Raw genomic sequence first — 22,527 nt, forward strand, 5'->3', positions numbered from 1 at the left:
ATATATAGCCTGTCTGAAAACAAAAATCAATGTAATAGGAGAGAACAATTAAACTCGATAAGCACGCAAGATATCGGTCAATATATATATGAGTTTAAAGTAGTGATTGATATACACAGGTAGGTAGGTAGGTGAAATAAGTGATTTAATCTATATTCGATGCACTTTAATGTTATCGATCAGTTTCAAATATGACATTCAAGTAATCGATAAAGCGATCAAAAAATCATTAAAAACTAATATCAATTAAAGTTATCGATAAGTTTAAAAAAGCTATCGATAATTAAAAAAATAAAAGATTTACAAAGTAATCTAGATAGCTAAAAGCTATCGAACAGTATCAAGCAGAAGCCATACAAGATATAGATGGAAGTTATCAATAAGTAACAAATAAGATTTAATTAATTGATGAAATAGAATGTCATCGACAAATGGCAGGTAAAAGATTAAGATAAATGAAAGCTATCGATAAGTACAACTTAAGATAACAGCAATCAAACTCAAATCAATCAAATAGAAAGTGATCGATAAATATAAAGTCAAAATTAAGACAATAATCGATCTAGTTAAGAACAATCGATCAGTATTAAATTAAAGCCATAATAGATGTAAATGGAATTTATCGATAAACATCAATTAAACAACATAGATATATCTGTAAGTTATCGATAAAATATCAGTAATATATTTAAAAGCAATAATTGAAGTTGAAGTTGTTATTGACATACATATATAAAATAAGAGTCGATTGAATGTTATCGATCAGTATCGGAGCATGCAACACTTCTACCTGACCTGTTCAGTTTTTTACGCTTCGTAACTCCAGCAGATTTACTTGCGCTGCTGTGAACACGCTCGAATCACCCTGTAGCCTGACTGACTACTGAAATGTATATGCGAGGCAAAAGAAATCTGAAAATTCCTTATCGCACCTCAGTGTGCTGCATTAAGTGGGCCTGTGGCACGTTTACGTACACCTGCCGCACACCCACAGCGTGTAGCTAAGGCGGGCGGAGCAGCCGGTGCGGCAGCGGGCGAGTGGTAAGTCACTGTTGGCGTTGCAAGCGACCGATTAACTACCCGCCAGCGTCAACGTCAACACGAAAGTATTTTCACATACCAACTGCGCTATACATTCGCAGGACAGAGAAACGAGCTACAGGACTCTGCAGAGGCGTGGCTGGCAGACGGGGGGCGGGGGGCGGTGGGCGAAGCGATGTGGAGCGGCAACGTGTTGAGAGAGGCAAATGTGTATCTTGAACGTGCTGCGGCTTGTGGGCACTCCACCCCGCCCGATCCCAGCAATCTGGCGAGCAAAAGCAGCCATTGAGCAACTACATACATATTTCACAATTTTTTATTTGCCATCCTGGCACCGGCACCGGCACTGGCAGTGGCAGTGGCAGTGGCGCTGGCAATCGCAATCGAATCATTGGTCAGCTCTGAATGCCAGCGGCTAAAATGATGTTGTGCTCTGCTCGATAGATGTGCTGTCTAAGTAAACAGGTCATTGGGCAGCTTAAGCACAAGGCGACGTGCCTGAATTTCAGCCAGCAGCTCAGACTCGGGCCACAAGGTGTCACGGGTGAAATGGGCCAACTTTCGCCTTAGCTGTGTTAGCCTCTGAGGCATTGTAATACGCATCGACGTGGGCCATGGATTCAGCTAGACCTCCATTTCAATTATTATATAAGTTCAGTTGATGATCGTTGGAGCTCGCTCAATGTTGAAGAATAACAATTTTTATGAATATACAAATTAAGCGAAATAAATTGCTAAGGATGATATAGAATATTACCCTTAATAAATAAATAAAAAAATAAAACATTTAATTGAATTAAAATTAAAAAATTAAAAATAATATAAAATAATAATAATAAAATAAACTAATTAATTAATTAAATGACATAACAAAAAAGAGATGTAAAATAAAAAATGTAAAGAATTAATTTAAAATTAAATTTTAAAAATTATTATAATTAAAAAATAGGTAAATAAATTAATTAAATAAAAAATAAATAAAACAATAAAATTAGTTAATTTATTAAAAAAATAAATAAAAAAATAAATAAAATAAAAAAAAATTAATTTAAAAAAATAAATAAATAATATTAATAAATAAATAAACTTAGCTTTGTACGACTCCTCAACAGATCTACGTCAAAAGGCAGATAATGGTCGACAGGCTGGCTTGATTGACAGCAATTTTTAGAAGCATATTTCAGTTTATGTTGTAGCAGACCAACATTCTCTAACATATTCCCTATTAAGTTACGATTCAATCAAGCAGCCTGATTTATGGCCTGGCCAAGTTCATTTGGACATTTCTAGCCGTATTCGAGGGCCTCAGCGTTTACCCAGGCGTATACTTGCTAACTACCCCACTTGTGAAGCCACAACAACAGGGAACTCGAGCCGCTCACTGAATTAACAACAACAACAACAACAACTTTAGCAACAGAGAGTCCAAAAAAAAGTGACAGAGAGAGAGAGAGAGAGTGAGGGAGAGAGAGAAAAAAAAAAGAAGGAAAAGCAAGGAAGGAAAGGAAGGAAAGCACGATACAAACCAAACGGCCGAAGCGAAAGTGAAGTGCATAAATTTTACACCTAATTAAAAAGTAAATGTTCTTTTATGCAAATCAAGTTGTAACCAAATAAATTACCCCACCGCCAGCGCCAGCGGACAGCGGCGGCCGGGCACTAAAAGCGATTGAAAGAGAACAGCGGCAAATCCGTGGCGAAACAAGAGACGAGAGACGTAGCAACAACAAACAGAGAACTGAAAGCAGAAAACAAAAGTTGAGCGAGATGCGTGGTGCGAGAGAGGGGAGCAAGGAGAAAGGGCAGCTGCGGGATGCAAAACTGAGAATAAAGCAAAAAGCTCGACCATAAGCAGATATACACACACGCACACGCACACACACACACACATAAAGGCACCCACCAGGCACACACACGCACACAAACACGTTATGGAAGATGGCGGCATCTCAGCTCGACAGCGTGTTAATCACACTTAATCTCATTTTTATTTCTGGGTCAGCATCTTTATTTATTTATTTTATTTTTATTTTTATTTTTATTCTTGTTTTCGCTCTTGTTGCGTTCTCGCTTTAACTGACTATCACCCGCTCTCGCTCACTCACTCACTCTTTCCTTGTCTTCGTAACATGCAAAGCTAAACTAGGCGCCCTACCCCACCCCCCACCCCCCACCCCGCTACTCGCTTGGCCCGCCCCGCCGTAAATATCCTTGACAAATCTTTTTGCCCTTTCGGCGCGCGAAGCGCAAATAAAAAGACATTAATTCGTTGTCGTTGTCCTTGTGGGTGAGCCGCGCAGTCGCTGCCCGCGCTGCCCACGCTGCCCCCGCTTCCCCCGCTGCCGCGGCGTCAGCCACTGCCTCAGGTGCCGTCGCCTTTCTTTTTTCTCCCGTTTTTTATAGCCAGGTAATTTACGTAACGAACCTGACACTTTCTAATTTATAGCATCGAGCCGCAGCAGCAACAGCAGCAGCGGCGGCGGCGGCGGCGAGCGTCTGCGCCGTTCCATAGGCCAGCCCAATGACAATGGCAGCCAAGTCGAAACGCTGCTCCTCCTGATGATGACGATAATCGGGCTGATGGCGCTGATGAAGATGATGATGGCGCTGCGAAATGGCAATAGTCTAGCCGCCTGCCATTTCCATTTGTGCCGTTAACCGCGTGAACTTAACAGCTGCAGGGCACCAGGCGAGCAGCAGGCGGAGGGGGTAGCTGGTAGTGGGCTGGAGGGCTGGAGGGCTCGTTATGGGGGCTGGCTCTTGTGGCCCCATCTAGGCCTATCGCCACGAGCCATATTACTTTGAGGGTCAACATGTTAGCTGACAGGCATTATTGGAGGTTGAATGCCATTTGCACTATGCCAAGGATTACGCAAATTTCAATAATTAAGATCGTTGCGCATCTATGCGAGGGGAAGGGGGAGGGGTGGTATGGCTGTGGGAACGTCTAAAGTCTTAGAATTATTTGTAGCCTTAAAGCCTTTGACTGACAATAAAAAACGTTTGAGCAAATGGCAAAAGCTTTCACTTATTTTACAATTCTGTGACAACTTCTTCTTAAATAAAATACATAAATAAGATAAATAGTAAAATAAATAGATACATAAAATATTCTGAAGTCTGTCAAAATATTAAAATATTTTATACAAATTTCTGATGTTTCAGAAAAAGTAGATATATATAACAAATATTTCAAATTTCACGAAATGCGCCCACGACAGGTGGGCGTGGCTTACACCGTTCTGCCTTTCGGTAAAGACACATTCTATTCAGTTAAAGTTGAAGAAAATGTGTTTAGCTCGATTCGGCAGTTTTCCCCATTTTCTTTAGGTACTTTCGAAAATAACCAGGGCCGATAAATATTTGCGTTAAATTAAGAAACAAATCACCATAATAGTAGTAATATTAATAATATAATAATAAGAATAAATATATTGCAAATAAATTCATAGTTAAAGCATATGATAATTCTAGAGGAAAAAGGAAACAAAAAAAGTTTTGTGATAATTTTTATAATATAATTATTTGGTATTTATTTATTTTTTTTTTAATTTTCAGATTATTTATTAATAGTATACTAATAATAAATCAATACATTGTAAAAAAAAATGGTATATAATACTTTTCCTAGTTTTGGCATAATTTAAAAATAAAAAAGGATTTAATGAACATTTTGATGTTATATATATATATTATTTATTGTTTTTTATTATTTTTAGTATTTCTTATTTTAATTTAATTGATACCATTTTTTTTTAAATATTTATTTATATATATACAGTGTCTAATAATAATAAAGCACCGATATCTTCAATATCTTACCCAGAGACATGGCTACAGGAAGAGTGGCCGAAAATCGGCTCCAAAAACTATAGCCACTATACAAAAACATCTATGAGACGCTCTAAAATGTAATGGATATCATACCAAATGTTTAATGTGAACCGTTTTTGATAGAGCTCGAATTTGTCAGTTGTTAAAGTAAAAACCGAACATTAAAGTGACGCCAAATTTAGGGTTTTTTTTTCGGTTTATGTAAAATGTTTGTTAGTTGTATTCAATCTACTATATTGATATATACATCGTTGGAAAGGCAATTTTTCAATCTACAATTTTTCACTTTTTTAATTTCCACTAATATTAGAGGTTTTATATACGTATACAGTGGGCGGTTATGGGCGGTTGAAGTTGAAAAATAAAAAACCCGAATATTAATGTTAGACACTGTATATATTTTGTTGTTGTTATTATATTTTTATTCTTCAATGCTTGTACAAATATCAGCTATGCAAAACCAAATCTATGAAATTGTTTTAATTTTGGGTACTATGTAAACAATATTTGATGTTATTTCAATGTGTGCCAGCAAAACAAATTGAAATGCAGCAAAAAAAGAGAAACAAAATTAATAAATCAAAATAATAACCAGAAATATAGAAAGCTTTACAAATATAGAAAAGTTAAAATCAAAAGTGAATCACAATTGTGCTAAAAATCAAATTGGCAAATTTAAAATAAAACAAAAACGACTTAACATGAGATCCATAAACTATGTCGACTTATCGAAAACGCTATAGGATTATCTATGTAGGATTATAGTGGAAGCATTTGCCAATTTTGTTAGCTTTCACTATGCTCTTGGAGCTGCATCGAAGAACGTCTTCCCAATATGCACACGGCTCTCGAATTGAAAAGGAATCTTTTGTGGGAAGCTTTGTTGTTGTCGGGGTCAGCGATTTACATGCGATTCAAATTCCACCTCACAAGCCGATTAACATATTCGTAACTTTTTCAAGCAGCCACATATGAATAGTTTTCCAGCTCTAAAGTAAACTCTGTTTCCATTTTTAATGCTCCGGTAAAATGAGAAAAAAAAATGAAAAAAACAACGAAAAATCCTAGAGTTTCCTAACTAACGCTCTCCCCATATCTATCAAGTGCGTTTACAGCTGTAATGGCAAGTTTTTTGGCCCTCGAGCAGCTAAGGACTGCTGGATGCAGAACAAAAAAGTGTGTAAGTGTGCGTGCGTGTGTGCGTGTGCGTGTGTGGGGGAGACACAAGCCGAGCGCAGCTGAAAAAATGTGTGGCAAAGGGCGAACCAAATCCTCACCTAATATGCAAATTTAATGAAGTAATTCAAAGGGTCAAAATGGCATAGTGGATGCCTGGGCGCTTGAAAGGGGGGCCTACTGTAGCAGAGGCACGAGCGTGTTGGGGCGAGCATTTTATTTTAATTTAGCAACCAGCGTTGGGTCAACACCTACCGAGAGTGGGAGGGAGGGAGGCGGGGCGATGGGGAGTGGTAGTGGGAGTGGGAAGACAGCTGAAATAATTCACGCAATTTGCCACACATTTTGGCTGGCGCCCAGACACAGAAACAGACTCGGACTTGCACACATAGACACACACACACAGTCACAGTTACAGACCCGGATCCAATCAAACTCAAAGCAACTTTGCCTGTTGGTTAATTAATAAAATGACCTCTGCCGTAGTTCATGTTTTTTTTTTTTTTTTTTTTTTTTTTTTTGTGGTGTTGTTTTTCTGTTTTTTGTGCGACATTCACGACGTTTTAGAAAACTGCAAAAAAAAATAAAAGAATGTGTCACGGCTGAAGACAATGGCTCAGCAGCAGGTTGCCAAACCAACAAAAAAAAAAAAGTAAAATAAAATAAAAATGAAAGGAAAATGAAAAATAAGGAGAGGCAATGCCAAAATAGAAATTAAGAGTTAATTGCATTGCTATTAAATTTAATTGTCGCGCTGCGCTCATCACGCCCACACACACACACCTACACACACAGAGAGAAGAGAAAGAATAAATCGAAAAAAAAAATGCGAAACGAGGCATTAAGATGAATGTGTGCTGAGTGTGAATGAAATGAATGGCATTCAACGGCACTCTCTCACACACACACACACACACACACACACACACACACACGATGCACGTATGTGTGCAGGGGCGTGGCTGAAGGCACATGCTTAGGCCCAATGGCATCTGCGGCACGGCTCAGTTAAGATTGAAAAGCAAATTTGTTATGCTCAAGAATGAAATCAAGGGCGTTTGAACTGTAATTAAAATTCCGGAAATACGCACTCAACGAATTTGAAAAAAAAGAAAACAAAAAAATTAAAATGAAAAAAATTTTTGAAATGTATTTAGATGTAGACAAAAAAATAAAAGAATATGATTAAAGGAAAAGCGAAACTAAAAAATGACAATTATAGGACAAATTATTCATAATTATTCATGTGTAGCTTTTACTTAAAATTTAACTATTTGAGTTCATTGAAATATATCTGATGAGGATGAGAAAAAGTATCAAAAGTGTCGCAAATTTATTGATATTTAGTCATGCAAACCTCTTTTGCTTCCCCTTTCTTGTAAGTCCCTTCAGTTGCTATAGATATTTTATTTTCCTTTTCATTTTTTGCAATCTTGTTGAACTTCAGTTTCGATGAAGGTTTTTATCATCTTTTCAATTGCAGCGAAACGTCACCCTTTTATGAGCCTCTTCAGTTTCGTTAGCAACAGAAAGTCTTACTACGCCCTATATGGTGACTGCATTGTTTTTGGCCAAATTTTTACTACAAATTCTTTGCTTCATTTCTGGGAATGGGCAAAAATCGAAGTCGAGTCCCTCAGCAAAATAGCTGTCAAACATTTACTGAGCATTCCAAATGCCCCAAATTGCCGGCATAAGTGAGGGACTCAAGTGCGAACAACTCCACAGAGCACAAAAAAATATCAAAAGCTGAAAATCACATATACGTAGACCGTACAAATTCAGCACTCAGGACTCTTTTTGAACTCTATTGTTGGGCTCCATAAGCAGTTTACTGCTTGTCCGAGAGACTTTGTTGAAGCCATCATAAACTGTATGAACTGTTATTTACTTTTCGAGTGGTTCTTTGGTAACTTCAGCTAGGTTCAAGGTTAAAAAATATCCAACGAGCTAGTTTTCGTGAGCTCTGGCATTGGATTGGGCATTGATGACTTATTGTAAATTGCAGGAACCGTAACGATTATAATTTTTATAGCAAAAAATTAAAAAATAATAATTATTTTCTGATAAATTAAGAAAAAAATTATATTTAATTATTAAAATTGATTTTAATGATAAAAATCAAAAATAATTATTACAGAATAATTTTCATATAAAAGTCAAATCATAACTCTTTTTATACCCTGAACCCATTTTCAATGGGAAATCAGGGTATAATGGTTTTGTTGAAATGTATGTAACAGGGAGAAGGAGGCGTGGCAGACCCCACAAAGTATATATATTCTTGATCAGGGTGACGAGCTGAGTTGATTTGGCCCTGTCCGTCTGTCTGTCCGTCTGTCCGTCTGTCCGTCTGTCCGTATGTATGAACGCGTCGATTTCAGAAGATATAAGAGCTAGAGACTTCAAATTTTTTTTAAAATGTCCGTAATTACAGCGCGCATATCAAGTTTATCATTAAAAATCGATAACTCATCCCGATCTTTTTTTATCGATAAAAAACCTTATCGAAACCCAGTTATAAAATTATATCTTCTACACCTTTATTGCTAGAGTCTCCAAATTTTTAATGTATGCTTATATGCAATTTATACAATTTCGGTTTTTGTTAAAATTTACCCCCCACCTCTAAATTCACCCCCTCACCCTCACTTTTGTAAAAAGCGTATTTCAAATACTAGAGACTTGTGCTTTGGCAAGTACATGCATATTCATGTTATAATCATAATCTAAAAGTTTCATGAAGATCGTACGTCCATAAAAAAAGTTATTAAACAATTAAGTTCTCATAGTAAGCGCACACTGCAGCCCATGCGTGTTTATGCGTGGTTGCTTGTATGTGTATGTGTGTGTGTATGTGTGTGTGTGTATGCGTTTGTGTCTGTATGCGTGTGTGTGTGTATGTGTGTCTATATGCGTGTGTGTGTATGTTTACCTGTGTGTGCGTACGTGCGTGTGTGTGTGTGTGTGTGTGCGTGTTTCTTGTGTAAGCTGAAAGTCGCGAAAAAGTATTGAAATATCTATTGCTCCAAGGGTTCAGGGGATCTCGTAGTCGAGCAGTCTCGACTAGAGCTTTCTTACTTGTTTTTTTTATTTTTATTATTAAAAACGAAAATAAGCGTTATGCCTTAACTTTTATTATAACAAGTAAGAAGGCTCCAGTCGAGACTGCTCGACTAGGAGATACCCTGAACCCTCCAAGCTGATATTCTAATCATTCTGCACTTCTTTTATGCACACATACATACACATGCATCTACACGCACGCACAAGCCTGCGCTCTGCTAACTGCGCAGTAAGCAGCGACTGCGCTTGTACTGCGCTGCAGTGTGGGCAATATTATGAGAATTTATTTGTTGAATAATTTCTTTTGTAGACATACGATCTTAATGAAACTTTTAGAGTGTAATCATATGATGAATATATGTGTACATTCCAAAGCACAAGTCTCTAGTATTTGAAATGCGTTTTTTACAAATTGGGGGAAAAGGGGGCGTGGTATCCAAAATCTGTAAATCACAAAATCTTTGTATCGATTAACTTTATATACAACGCAAATTTGAAGATCTAAAAGGTCTAAAAGTGTTCAAATTAGGCTTTAAAAACAAAATCAATTTTTCGATTATTCTCGATAAAAAAGTTATCGGACGATTTATCGAAAAAATAAAGCAAACTCGTACTGCGTATGGTACTCACGAGTATGCATGCCAAATTTCAGCTCTCTAGCTCTTATAACTTCTGAGATCGACGCACTCATACGGACGGACGGACGGACGGACGGACAGACGGACAGGGCTATATCGACTCAGCTCGTCACGCTGATCAAGAATATATATACTTTGTGGAGTCTGCCACGCCTCCTTCTGCCCGTTACATACTTTTTCACAAAACCAATTTACCCTGATTTCCCATTTTCAATGGGTTCAGGGTATAAAAATTGAATTGAAATATCTCTTGAACTAAATTGTTCTGTAATAATTATTTTTGATTTTTATCATAAAAATCAATTTTAAAAATTAAATATATGTTTTTTATAAAAAATTACAAATAAAAGTGTTTTTTTTTTAAATTCTTATGTGTGTTTTCCTCTCTCTTCTTGGGAATTCTTTTGACCCTCAATTTTTTTAAATGCGTAACTCTTATTTGCGGTCCCTGGTAAATGGTGATAGTATTGTCTATGTTTATTTTAGAAAATCTTGCTTATATTCAAGGTAAAAAATTTTGTTTCAATATTTTGCCTGAATTGATATACCTTATTCAGCTGGTTATAATATCTTGTTCCATCATAGTAATAATTTCGAATTTATTGAATTCATTATTAGAGACTAAAATTATTATAAATAATAAACTTGTGATTAACCTAAGAACTAAACAATGGCAAATCTTACTCTTAATTTATAGATCTTGAGCGGGAAACGTCACGAATGACTTTTAATTTCAATTTAATACTATCTAGGTTAATGACAATGAAATTTAGAATAAATCTTATAGTGCCTGCTGCTAGACACCTTTGGCCTTTGATGAAAATCTGAATTGGGTTATAAAAGTTTGCTGTAGCTAATTATTGAATCTTTCCTAAGATTAAAGACTAATAAAATGTCTTGAAATAGAGTTAAAAACAACCTTAACTAACGGAACATATGAGCATATTAATGACGCCTGCCTAACATTCATCCCTGTTTGGGCTGGACAGGAGTTCTGTTCGAGTGCAACTATTTCTTCACGGCTCGTTATTTCATGAAAAGGAATCGAGCCAAGGTAACTGAATGAATTAATTACCTGTAGAGTCGTATGTATATACGATTCGATTCGTTGAAGTCTTTTGTGGCGATCCCTTGTGATTGGCATGCCGACAATTATCATAATTTGATGTTCACATGCCAAATGACGAATTCATACGCCACGTTGGCCCGCAATGATGGCGGTGGCTGCTTGTGGTGGAGGCCGTTGCAAAGTCCTCGTGGACGTGGATGTGGGCGTGGGCGTGACGCGTCGTGTGTGCGGCATAATTGAAAGCTGCATGCGTCAACATAATTTTCTGACAACTTTAGTTAAGCATGTAAATTAAGTTAAAAATAACGATGACATTGGTTACATAAGCGCAAATGCATGCACAAGCTGCAGCAAAACTGAGCGGAGCGCAGCTAAGCAGCAGAGCTGTTGCAGAGCGGGCTGGGATGGGCTGGCCTGGGATGGGCCAGAGCCAGAGCCAGACCCAGTGCCAGTGCCAGTGCCAGTGCCAGTGCCGAGGCATGCCACAAACGGAGCACTGGCTGGTGGCCCGACCCTCTACCGGCCGTCACTTTGCGCATTTTTCTGTTGGAGCACTGGCACGGCTGCTCGTAATTGGAGCGTGGAATATCACTCTTCATGTTATGACATTTTTTCGCCAACAGCGAATTAATTGTGCACAGCAAGAAATTCGCTGGGAGATTTTTATATATGGCCCATGATGAGAATTTGCTTTGATTTGATATTAAAATAAATTGAAAAAAAATAAAATGAAATAAATAAAATAAAAAAAAAATAAAAATAAATGAAATAAAATAATAATAAAATAAATATAATATTAAAAATAAACTAAATAATTAAAAAAAAAAATAAATAAATTGAATAATATTTTAATTTTTTTTAATTGTAAATTAACTAGAAAAAAAACTTATTTGGAATATATTGAAAATCAAATTAAATTAAATTGTAAAATTAAACTTAATTATAAATTGAATTAAATATGTACACTGAATTGTAAAATAAAACAAATTGTAAATTAAATTGAAGTGTTAATTATATTGCATTGTAAAGGAATTCAAATTAAATTAAATTATTTAATTATATTATATAAATAATGAATTAAAATTTTCATTACAGCTTAAAATAAATAATTCATTTATTTAAACTGTAAGCTACAATTTATTTACATACAATAAATTAAATTAAATTACCTTACATCTAAATCAACCATAATTTTATTTACAATTGAAAATTACATGGAATTAAACTATAATAAATAAATAAAATAAATTATAAATTTAAAGAACAAATAAATCAAATTAAATTGTTAAATTAAAATTCAGTGCTAATTCAATTAAATTCTCTTATTAGACATAAAAGACATACAGTTTCGTTTAAAGATAAAGTTTTACATTATATGAGTTTGCACTAGCAGAAGCTAATCAAGCGGCTCTGCTGCTCAATAAAATAATGCAAGTAGTTTTCATCAGAAGTCAACCAAAATTGTTTGCAGTGCCGTATCTTGCCTACGTTCAAAGTATTTACATGCAGCCCACTCCGACTCTACCTGAGCTCGCTGTGCTGCAGTGTTGCGGCTACCGCAGCGGCTGCGTGGCTGTGGTAACACACACACACGCACACCCACATCGGCTTTTGCAACTATTGGGCGGGGGTGGATGGTGCGATATGCAAAGCAAACCGTTAAGCAGCAAAAGAAAGCGACGCCAAGGTTACCAACGCTACCCGACCATATATTTCATATGCGCATGCTATTAGTGTGCATATATAAATGTGTGTGTGTGTATGTGTGTGCATGTATGCGAAGACACACTCAAACACCTACCCTTCACATACACACACACATACGCCCACGCCCATAGACATTGTGCTAGTTTGTAGACGTTAGTCGTAAGGCTAAGACAATGCATATAACGGCAATGTTCACAATTTCTTGGCTGGCAGCGCCTACCCTTTGCTCTCTCGCTCTATGCATGAGCCAGAAGGGAGAATGCAAAAATATATATGTATGCATGTATAGAAAAAAAAAAAAATAAGACAGAGAGCAGCAAGGAAATTAGATGAAAAATGTTTGCTCGTTAGCCGTAGCAAGTCAAAGAATAAAAGACACTTGCTTGCCATCTGTATTTAACAATAGCGGAATGCGTGCGCGTACATCGGGCGTATGCGTGATATGGGAATGCAAATTGACTGAGCAGCAGCGTAGGTAGCCTGATATTCTATACTTGTTGTAGTTTTAAATTCCAATAATATTATTTAGTAATTTGTAGGTATTTAAAAATTAATATTCATATTAATGTCACGAAAATGTTTAATATACAGTCTACACATAAATCTATAATTAACAAAGTGAATGAGCTAACTACCACGAAGTGGTATGCGACGTGATTTAATGTCGTTGATGTGAAAGCAAATGGAATGTAAATCAATGTACACGCTCAGCTCTGCTCTGCTTGGCACTCTTTGAAGTGCATAGAGGTAACTGTAGCGGTGGCTACCCCTACACCTAGTCGACGAACAATGGCTGCACAACTCGATAAGCCACAAGAATATCGCTAGCATAAAACGAGGATTCCGTTGTCCATTGACTTCATTGTTGGCTCCCACACTCGTGGAGCTCTTTGTCCGCAACGATTCTCGTCATGGTTGCAAACAACTTTTGCGCTGGCCATTCAAGTAGATTGTGCAACCACAGCCGAAATGCCAGACAGACGGACAGACGAACAGCCAGACACCCACCCAGCTAGCCAACAAGAACAACAAACAGCGCACACAACTGTTATTAACGAGAACGCCCACAATGCCCGTAAAGTGCTTCATATTACGCCACTAATTGCATAATTTCGTTGCCATTTTTATTAGTCCCTCTGTATCTCCCCTGTATCTCCCTCTGTCTCTCTTACTCTGTCTCCCTCTCAGTTGGCTTGTGTCGCCTTTGATGTCGCCGGCAAAGCAGAGACCGGGACAGAGGATGGAGCAGTCGACGGTCCATCGACCACTGAGCATCGAGCATTTACCATCAATGTACCGTTTGCCAACTAGACACAGTAACCATAACGGGACGTCGCCTAAGTACTGGAGGTTGTTGGCTCTTTCCGTTCCATTTGAGTTGGGGCAAGCGAGCGAAATGGCGAAAGCTCGCCAACAACTGTCATTTGATTATTATAAAACTAGAGTATTTATTGCATGACATGTTCCAACTCTCGCTCTCTCTCTCTCTCCCGCTCGCTCTGACTTGTCATCGATGCGATACAGTTAGCTGCGGTTCACTGCGGCTCAATTCAATTGATATCTACAATGCGTGCAAATAAACTGGATACAAGCTATGGATCTATACATCTGTATATATATCTTGTATCTATCTATCTATCTATCTATCTATATCTATATCTATATCTATATCTATATCTATATCTATATCTATATCTATATCTATATCTATATCTATATCTATATCTATATCTATATCTATATCTATATCTATATCTATATCTATATCTATATCTATATCTATATCTATATCTATATCTATATCTATATCTATATCTATATCTATATCTATATCTATATCTATATCTATATCTATATCTATATCTATATCTATATCTATATCTATATCTATATCTATATCTATATCTATATCTATATCTATATCTATATCTATATCTATATCTATATCTATATCTATATCTATATCTATATCTATATCTATATCTATATCTATATCTATATCTATATCTATATCTATATCTATATCTATATCTATATCTATATCTATATCTATATCTATATCTATATCTATATCTATATCTATATCTATATCTATATCTATATCTATATCTATATCTATATCTATATCTATATCTATATCTATATCTATATCTATATCTATATCTATATCTATATCTATATCTATATCTATATCTATATCTATATCTATATCTATATCTATATCTATATCTATATCTATATCTATATCTATATCTATATCTATATCTATATCTATATCTATATCTATATCTATATCTATATCTATATCTATATCTATATCTATATCTATATCTATATCTATATCTCTTTCTCTCTCTCACACTATATACTTGGCAGTGATTTCGTAATCGTATGCTTCTTCTGGAGCTCACACAGTCGCCTTCTATCTGTGTGTGTGAGTGCGTAGCTGGAGCTGTTTAAATTTTCCAAGGGTTCATTAGGCATCGGAAATATTAGGTTGAGCGTCAATGCACGTATGCGCTTTGTCTTCGACTCCAGGGGTCCAAGGCAGCAACGTGTGGCTAGCGAAGCGATTCGAGAATTATATATATATATATATATATATATATACAATAAATTTGCAAATCGTGCAATGAGCCAAGATATAATAACACTAAATTAAATAAAAGAGTTTTGTTTTGTTTTTGTTGTAGTCGAAATGTTTATTTTTGAATTCACTCTTATAATTTGAAATGCATGGCATCAACAGCATAAATGCAGTTTGCAGTGAGCATATTAGGACAATGAATTTCGAAAATTTGAACAGACGCAAGAATTTTGTTGAAGGCGCTTAAAAGACAATGAAAATGGAGGACAACGACCAGAGAAACTAGCGGAGCATCCTGGGATCGTTGTACTGCTGTCTTTTGGCCAAGGATAGGTGGCACCAGGCGCGCGCAGCCTTCAGGACCATATCCGGTCCTATCAAGCGTTTGCCGTGCTTTGCGCAATATGCGTGCATGAATCTAATATAGGCTCTATTTGGAGTATAGCTTATCTGGGGCGACTTCTTCTTTATGCCCGCACAGGCCATGCTTTTGCGCTTCACAGCATTGCTGTCACGCTTCTTAGCGCTTTTCGGTTTGGGTAGTTTGGAGCGAGACTTGGGCTTTTGATCCAAATGCAAATTCTGCAACTCCTATATTTTATTTATATATATTATTTGTCTGCAAGTTAACTGAATGCGATGCACTTACCGAGGAAATCGAAGTTTCTACTTCCATAGCTACTGAATTATTTTCACAATTTTCAGCTGAATTAGTATTATTTGCCATTATAAATATTTTTTGAAAATTACACTTAGCTCTACACGAAATGAGAATCGATTGTGTACTGAACTAAATTCAGTAAAATCAGCCACAGTTGCCCTGCCTACAGGAAGTCGAATGCAAAGCCTGCTTTGCCTGCAAAATTATCTGGGCTGAGTTTATCTCACATACTCTCGCTCAATTTGGAGCCAGGCATGCTTTATAGATGAATTAGGAATAGCTATTGAAATACTCTTTTCGTTTTGAGTCAGAAGTGCCTTACAGATTATTTGAGTATATCTATTGAAATACTTTTCTTCTCTTCAGTTTTGCATAAGAGTAATGAATATCTAATGAAATACTCTTCCTGTCTTGAGTCAGGCATTCTTTGTAGATGGGTTAGGCATAGCTATTGAAGTGGTGGTGCCACTGTGGATTCTCGATCTTGAGCTCATGCTCCGGCGTGGCGTTAAGTGTCGAGCCGCACTTTTCCGCTCAATTCAACAAAATGCCGCATTTCCTACGTACGTGCTCGTCCAGTCAGACATGGAGCGTCCAAGAAGCCTGAGAGAGAGAGAAAGAGAGAGAGAGAGAGAGAGAGAAAGAGGGGAGCGCTAGAGCAGGCGAGTAATGGCGCAAGGGAGATAGAGCATATGCGGAGATTATGTATTCAGCAATGCATGAAGTTTAAAAAGTTTCAAGCGCATAAGCCACAATGGCCACGTCTCTCCAGGCTTGACATTTATTATCTGCCGGTTTGGCCCAAAATGAAGTTGTGGCTGCTTTCGTCTTCCAAACGTTGCCACATACGCACACACCCAAACACGCACGCACACACAGGCACTCAGGGGCAACTAGAATGAGAGAGCATCCCAAGTAGGGGATCTGACATCCCGTCGCTGCTCGTTTGCGGTCGACGTCGTCGTCGACGGCATTTGCATGCCCGGCTGGCCATTTAACGTGTCCGTGTCCGTGTCCGTGTCTGTATCCGTGTCTATGTCTGTGTTGTGGAGTCGGAGGTGCAGAGGCGTGGTCGTAGCGCTTTGATTTCGTTAGGCGAAATCCGACGACCCACCCCTGCGAAACATCTCCGCCATCCAGCCGTGCCCTGCCCTACCCCGCCGCGTCCTGCCCTGCCTATTACAGAGTCCGCACACGTTTTTCGTAAATGTGCATTTTTCGCTAAATGTTTTGTAAATGTTTCCGCTCCCAACTTTATAATTAGTTGGCATGAGGGCGGCGCTAAAGAAAACGCAGCGTCGCATCACATCGCAACGCGACGCATTGCAGCCCCGCAGGAAGCGGAAAAACGAGAAAAAGCACTGCGGAAATTATGTAAGTTAAGCGACTGTCGCGTGAACCACACAGCACGCAACACGCAGCAAATGCCAGCGCAATGCATGTACATAACACCGCCATGCCAGCTCCACTCTACTCCACTCTGCTCTGCCCTGACTACAAGCCCAATGCAGATCCGTGCTCCGGCTCCATATCTGGCTGCATCTGCTGCTCCCTAGTTTTCTGATAAGTGCATGCATAGAATACAGCGGGACGTGACCAATATGACAGCGCCACAAGATTCCAATCTCTATAAGTTTAGAAAACTCAGCAGGCTTTTCAAAATATTTCATAAACTTGATTTGTCAAAAGTCGTAATATTTCTATTTGCTTACTTTATTTTCCACATTTATTAAGCAAAAACTATAAAAATTCATATCAAATTGAGTTCGGCTTAGGACTATATCAAATCCGTGCATATAAATTGCTGCCACGAGCTGTGTGTGTGTGTGTGACTTGCGGCTCCTTGGAGGCAATTTAATTAGATTTTCAGCGAAGATGTGCGCCGCGTGATTGAGGATTGCGGATTGAGCATTGAATCGCAGCTGAGCGAGTCACGCAACATTCGCAGCGACGCCTCCAATTGGAGTTTTAATTAAAAGCAACTACGCAAGTTTCTGCCTCGCATCCAGCCCCATAGATGCATCCACGCATTTGTGGCACCTGCTGCCATTGCTGCTCCTGCCAGCTCCTGCTCCTGCTTGCTCCTGCTGCTGGCGGCGACTTATTAAAAGCTGTTGGCGTTATGCTAATTAGACCGCACAACCGACAAATTGTCACCGCAAATCAATCAGCTCCCATACTCCCCAGCCACGGCCTACGGAAAAAACAAAAACCTAATAAAATGACGGGAGCATGACCCAAATTGTCGCTACGACCGCCAACACGGGCTGATTAACGTAATCGCGGCAAAGGGCAACAGCGTCCCTAATTTCAATGCTAATTTTTCAGCTGGCGCACTAAAAACTCTGCCACAAAAAAAAAATAAAAAGTAAAGCCCCCACTAAGTAGAAACAGAGAGCGCTCCACTCAGAATTTTACTTACCGCGGGTATAATGGTCTTGTTAAATGTATGCAACTGACAGAAGGAGGCGTGGCAGACCCCACAAAGTATATATATTCTTGATCAGGGCGACGAGCTGAGTCGATTTAGCTCTGTCCGTCCGTCCTTCTGTCCGTCTATCCGTATATTTGAACGCGTCGATCTCAGGAGATATAAGAGCTAGAGACTTGAAATTTTTTTCCTAGGTCCGTGTATACCACGTGCATATCGAGTTTTGCTTCAAATATCGATAACTTGTCCCGTTATTTCATTATGTATAAAAAGTTTATCGAGAACCAATAATAAATTTATATCTGCTACATCTTTAAAGCTAGACTCATCAAATTTTTAATGTAGATTTATATGTACTTTATGAAATTTCGATTCTGTCAAAATGTACCCCCCCCCCACCCCTAATTCAGCTCCTCACCCACATATTTGTAAAAAACGTATTTCAAATACTAGAGACTTGTGCTTTGGCAAATACATGCATATCTATGGTTTATATATAATCTGAAAGTGTGTGTGTGCATGTGCGCATAATTGTTGAAATATCGGTTGCTCGAAGGGTTCAGGGAATCTCGTAGTCGAGCAGTCTCGACTAAAGCTTTCTTAGTTGCTTATCTTTATTTTATATTTATGTTTTATTATCACATTTTTATAAGTTATATTGCTTTACCTTTCCTCATGTTACCTGTTCTATTCCTTAAATAAAATTTAACTCACTTTAAATTAGAATTTTCTAAAATAAATAAACTGTAAAGCGAATACATAAAGTTAAAGTAAATTCTGAAAATTGTGTGCCTTAAGACAAAAAGCAAAAAGTTGAAACTCACAAAGCTGGCTAAATAAATTTCGCTAGTTTCACAACAGGGGCAGCTAACAGCAGCAACATCAACAGCAACAGCAACAGCAACAGCCCCCCAAGCGCGACGATGAATGCGCCGAAGTGTGCTGATGAGGAAACGGAAATGGAACATGAGCGGAAATGCCGGCCAGAGGCGCAGCAGCTGTCCGAGCTGCTAGCAGCTCGACTTGCACTTGAAGCCGAAAGGTGTTTATTGAAACGTTAACCGCTGCCGGCTGAAGGTCAAAACGATTGCTGCATGAACGCTTCGCTTGCCGGGCAGTGGGCGTGGCATTGTTGTAACTTTCAATCGGCCAGCAGGCGATGCCAATTCGCCAATTCGGAAGGAGGAAACAAGCAAAAATCACAACTCGTCAGGCGAGGCGAGGCGAACAACAAATGCCACCAGCTCTATATCTACGTGTATGTGTGTGTGTGTGTGTGTGTATATCTCGGGCACCAAAACGGATGGGCGACATTATTAGCTATTTCAGCGAGCAAGCAGGAGGCAGCAGGCACAAGGCACCAGGCAGGAAGCAGGAGGCAGCCAGCAGGAGGCAGCAGCCAGCAGCCAGCAGCCAGACAACTGAAAAAGCTGCCACTGAAACAGACAAGTAAACGAGTTACCCGCGCTGCCAAAGCGGCCGCCGCTGTCATTGGCATTGCTAGCAGCGAGCGCGGCAATACACAACACGCGCGCAGCAGCAACATTGACAACGCCGTGTTTATATGCAACATTGACAACATGCCGTGACGCAAGTGATGCCAAACTGCAACAACAGCAACAGCAACAGCAGCTCCTCGTTACCATCAGCATTCCCATTACCAATATTGCTGCTACTCCTGCTCGTGCTCCTACTCCTGCTGCTGCTGCTGCTGCTTCTACTCACTGGCAAGTCATAAAAGTTTTCTGGCTTGGAGCGTCGGCATTTTGCAAAGTCTGGCATGCAGCTAACTTCGGCAGCCACGTGAGCAAAGCTCAAATTCTAAACGCAAATGCAAAAGCTAAAATACACTGCAAATGGCAGGGGTCGTGCATGTTATATGAAATATTTCGAATAATTCATCAATAGAAAACCTGGCCCGGGCAGAGCTCTAAGAAATAGCCAATTTAACTAATTTACCAATTCATTACACTAATATTAATAAGCATTGAGGTCGGCTTAAAGTAATTTGATTCGACCGCTGCTGCTGGCTGCGATATTGCAGCTAGCTGACAGCAGCAACTCGGCTAGGCTAGCGAAATGAATTCCACAAAATTATAGTAGGCACATGGATTGGATATCATATATCATCTGATTGGACCACACACATTTCTGCCTGTCGAGACTTTGAGAATTCACGGCGTATGCAGAGTAGAAGCATCTCAGTCTTTGACTGTTTTGCATAAAATGAACGAAGCTGCTGCTGTTTCTGCTCCTGCTCCTGCTGCTGCAGCATCTTTCTCAGTCTCGCTGTTTGAATGTGTGTTTGCTGCTGTCTGTGTGTGTGTGTTGGCTGTGACTATATTACATTTTATGTCAAATGCGCACGCTTTCAATATTGACAGACGCCGGCAATGCAGCAGCAACAGCAGCAAGTAGCAGCAGCAACAACACGGAAACGGATGGGGACGCCACCTGTTCCGGCAGCGGGGCGCTGCGTCGGCATGTCAAGCTAATGTTAACTTATTTTCGTATTTTGGCATACCTAGCTGCATGCCGGAAGTGCCACACCCAGGCCAACAACCACCAGCATCACGACCTCCACCACCACCACCAGCACCACCACCACCACCTCCACCACAGTGGAAGCTGCTCGTCGAACTTATTTTCAAATAAAGCGCACAATTTTCAGAGACAAGGCAGCTGCGCCACCTGTCTGTCCGCCTGCCGCTGCAGCAGCAGCAGGAGTCGTGTATTTTTATTATGGAGCAGCTGAGGGGCTTAGAAGGGCTCACCGATCGGCTTGATGGTCAGCTGATGCACCTGGACGTGGGGCGGCGTGGCCAGGGCGTACATAATGCCAGCCGCAATGTCCTCCGGCTGCAGCATGGGCAGAATATTGTAGTCGCCGGGCAGGATCTCGGTGCGTGTCACGCCCGGGCTGATGCTCTGCAAGCTCATGAGAAAAATGCATCATTAGGATGGGAATGAACAGTGGGCATCGTTACGCACCGTTACTTTGATCTGCGTCTTGAGGCCGCTCATCTCCTGGCGCATTATCTCCAGGAGTGCCGTGATGCCGTGCTTGGTCACCGGATACATGTTGAGGGTCTGCAGCGACTCGCTGGGCGGATGGATGATGTGGTGGCCGGTGAGGCTGTTGATGAGCACCACATGGCCGGCCACGTCGCGCTGCTGCATGGAGCGAAAGGCGCGCTGGGTGCAGTAGACCACGCCCATCAAGTTCACCTGCAGCACATGCTGCAGCTGCTCCACCGGCATGGTCAGCAGCTGGCCGGAGTAGAGCAGCCCCGCGTTGTTCACCAGTATATCAATGCCGCCCAGCTCCGCCTCGATCCAATCGAAGGCCTCCGCAACGGACGCCTCCACGCCCACATCGCACTTGAGCGCATGCAGGTGCGACTGCAGCTCGTCGGGCAGCTCCTCCTTCAGTGCCTCGACGCGCTCCACGCGACGCGCCAGCCCAACCACAATGACTCCGGCACGCACCAGCTCCTTGGCCAAGGCAGCGCCGATGCCCGAACTGGCGCCAGTCACCACAGCAACACGATTCTGCCAGCGCTCCATGCTTCACTCTCTCACGATAATTGTGGGAATTGAATTGGGTTTAGGATTGATATTTAGCTTCCTCTTCCTCTGTCTCTTCTTCTCCTGCTACTGCTTCTTCTTCTGTTCTGCCTTGTGCGCCGCTGAACGGAGCAATCGGGCAACTGACTCTGGTCCGCCTCGCAGCCTTTATATATAGGGTTTGCCCAGTCGACGGCACACTCAATGCTCAGCCACCCCGCCTCCTGGCCCATGGTGGGCGCAAGTTAGCAATTGAATTTTAAATAGTTGTTGCTACCGATTCACGCCCATTTGCGTGGCTGAATAATTAAGTGGCCGTCACTCAATTCGCCAGTTTGTCACTTGTTCAGCGAGGCAATTACGCATTTTGACCAATTCATAAATAAGTTGTGACTATTTTTTAAATTCGAGCCCGGGCGATAACAGCCAGTGTTTGTTAGCCCTGAATGTTGATCGTCCAAGCTTTGGCTTCTATTCGTATATCCAACTGAGATCTAACTATAACAATAACTATTTAACTATACCTATCCCTATTGATGAAGCATATGTTTCCATTTCTATATACCTGTAATATCTTGATGATCAGCAGAGCCAGCCTACACAGTCTACATTCTATGTGACAGAAGAGAGAGAGAGAGAGAGAGAGCTGCAACGAGCAAGAGTGACAGAGTAAGGGAGAGACTGCGTATATCTCTGCTAGTCTGAGCTCTGTTAAAGCACCTAATATTCCAATCTTTCTACACATTTCAA

General features: G+C 39.8%; 2 protein-coding genes across 2 annotated transcripts; both read right to left on the reverse strand.

Moving 5' to 3' along the window:
• Positions 1 to 15,202: 15,202 nt before the first annotated feature.
• LOC6584302 lies at positions 15,203 to 15,916 on the reverse strand. The gene is made up of 2 exons (XM_002009922.4): positions 15,768 to 15,916; positions 15,203 to 15,709 (listed from the first exon to the last, which is right to left on the reverse strand). The coding sequence occupies exons 1-2, from the start codon at positions 15,843 to 15,845 to the stop codon at positions 15,401 to 15,403; spliced, it is 387 nt and encodes a 128-aa protein (XP_002009958.2). The 5' UTR covers positions 15,846 to 15,916; the 3' UTR covers positions 15,203 to 15,400.
• Positions 15,917 to 20,874: 4,958 nt separating this feature from the next.
• Positions 20,875 to 21,916, reverse strand: LOC6584303 (farnesol dehydrogenase). Its single transcript, XM_002009923.4, has 2 exons — positions 21,202 to 21,916; positions 20,875 to 21,138 (listed from the first exon to the last, which is right to left on the reverse strand). Exons 1-2 carry the CDS (start codon positions 21,775 to 21,777, stop codon positions 20,971 to 20,973), a joined length of 744 nt encoding a protein of 247 aa, XP_002009959.1. The 5' UTR covers positions 21,778 to 21,916; the 3' UTR covers positions 20,875 to 20,970.
• Between the last annotated feature and the right edge of the window lie 611 nt (positions 21,917 to 22,527).

The sequence above is a fragment of the Drosophila mojavensis genome, unplaced genomic scaffold (assembly GCF_018153725.1).
Source record: "Drosophila mojavensis isolate 15081-1352.22 unplaced genomic scaffold, ASM1815372v1 contig_136, whole genome shotgun sequence".
NCBI lineage: Eukaryota > Metazoa > Arthropoda > Insecta > Diptera > Drosophilidae > Drosophila > Drosophila mojavensis.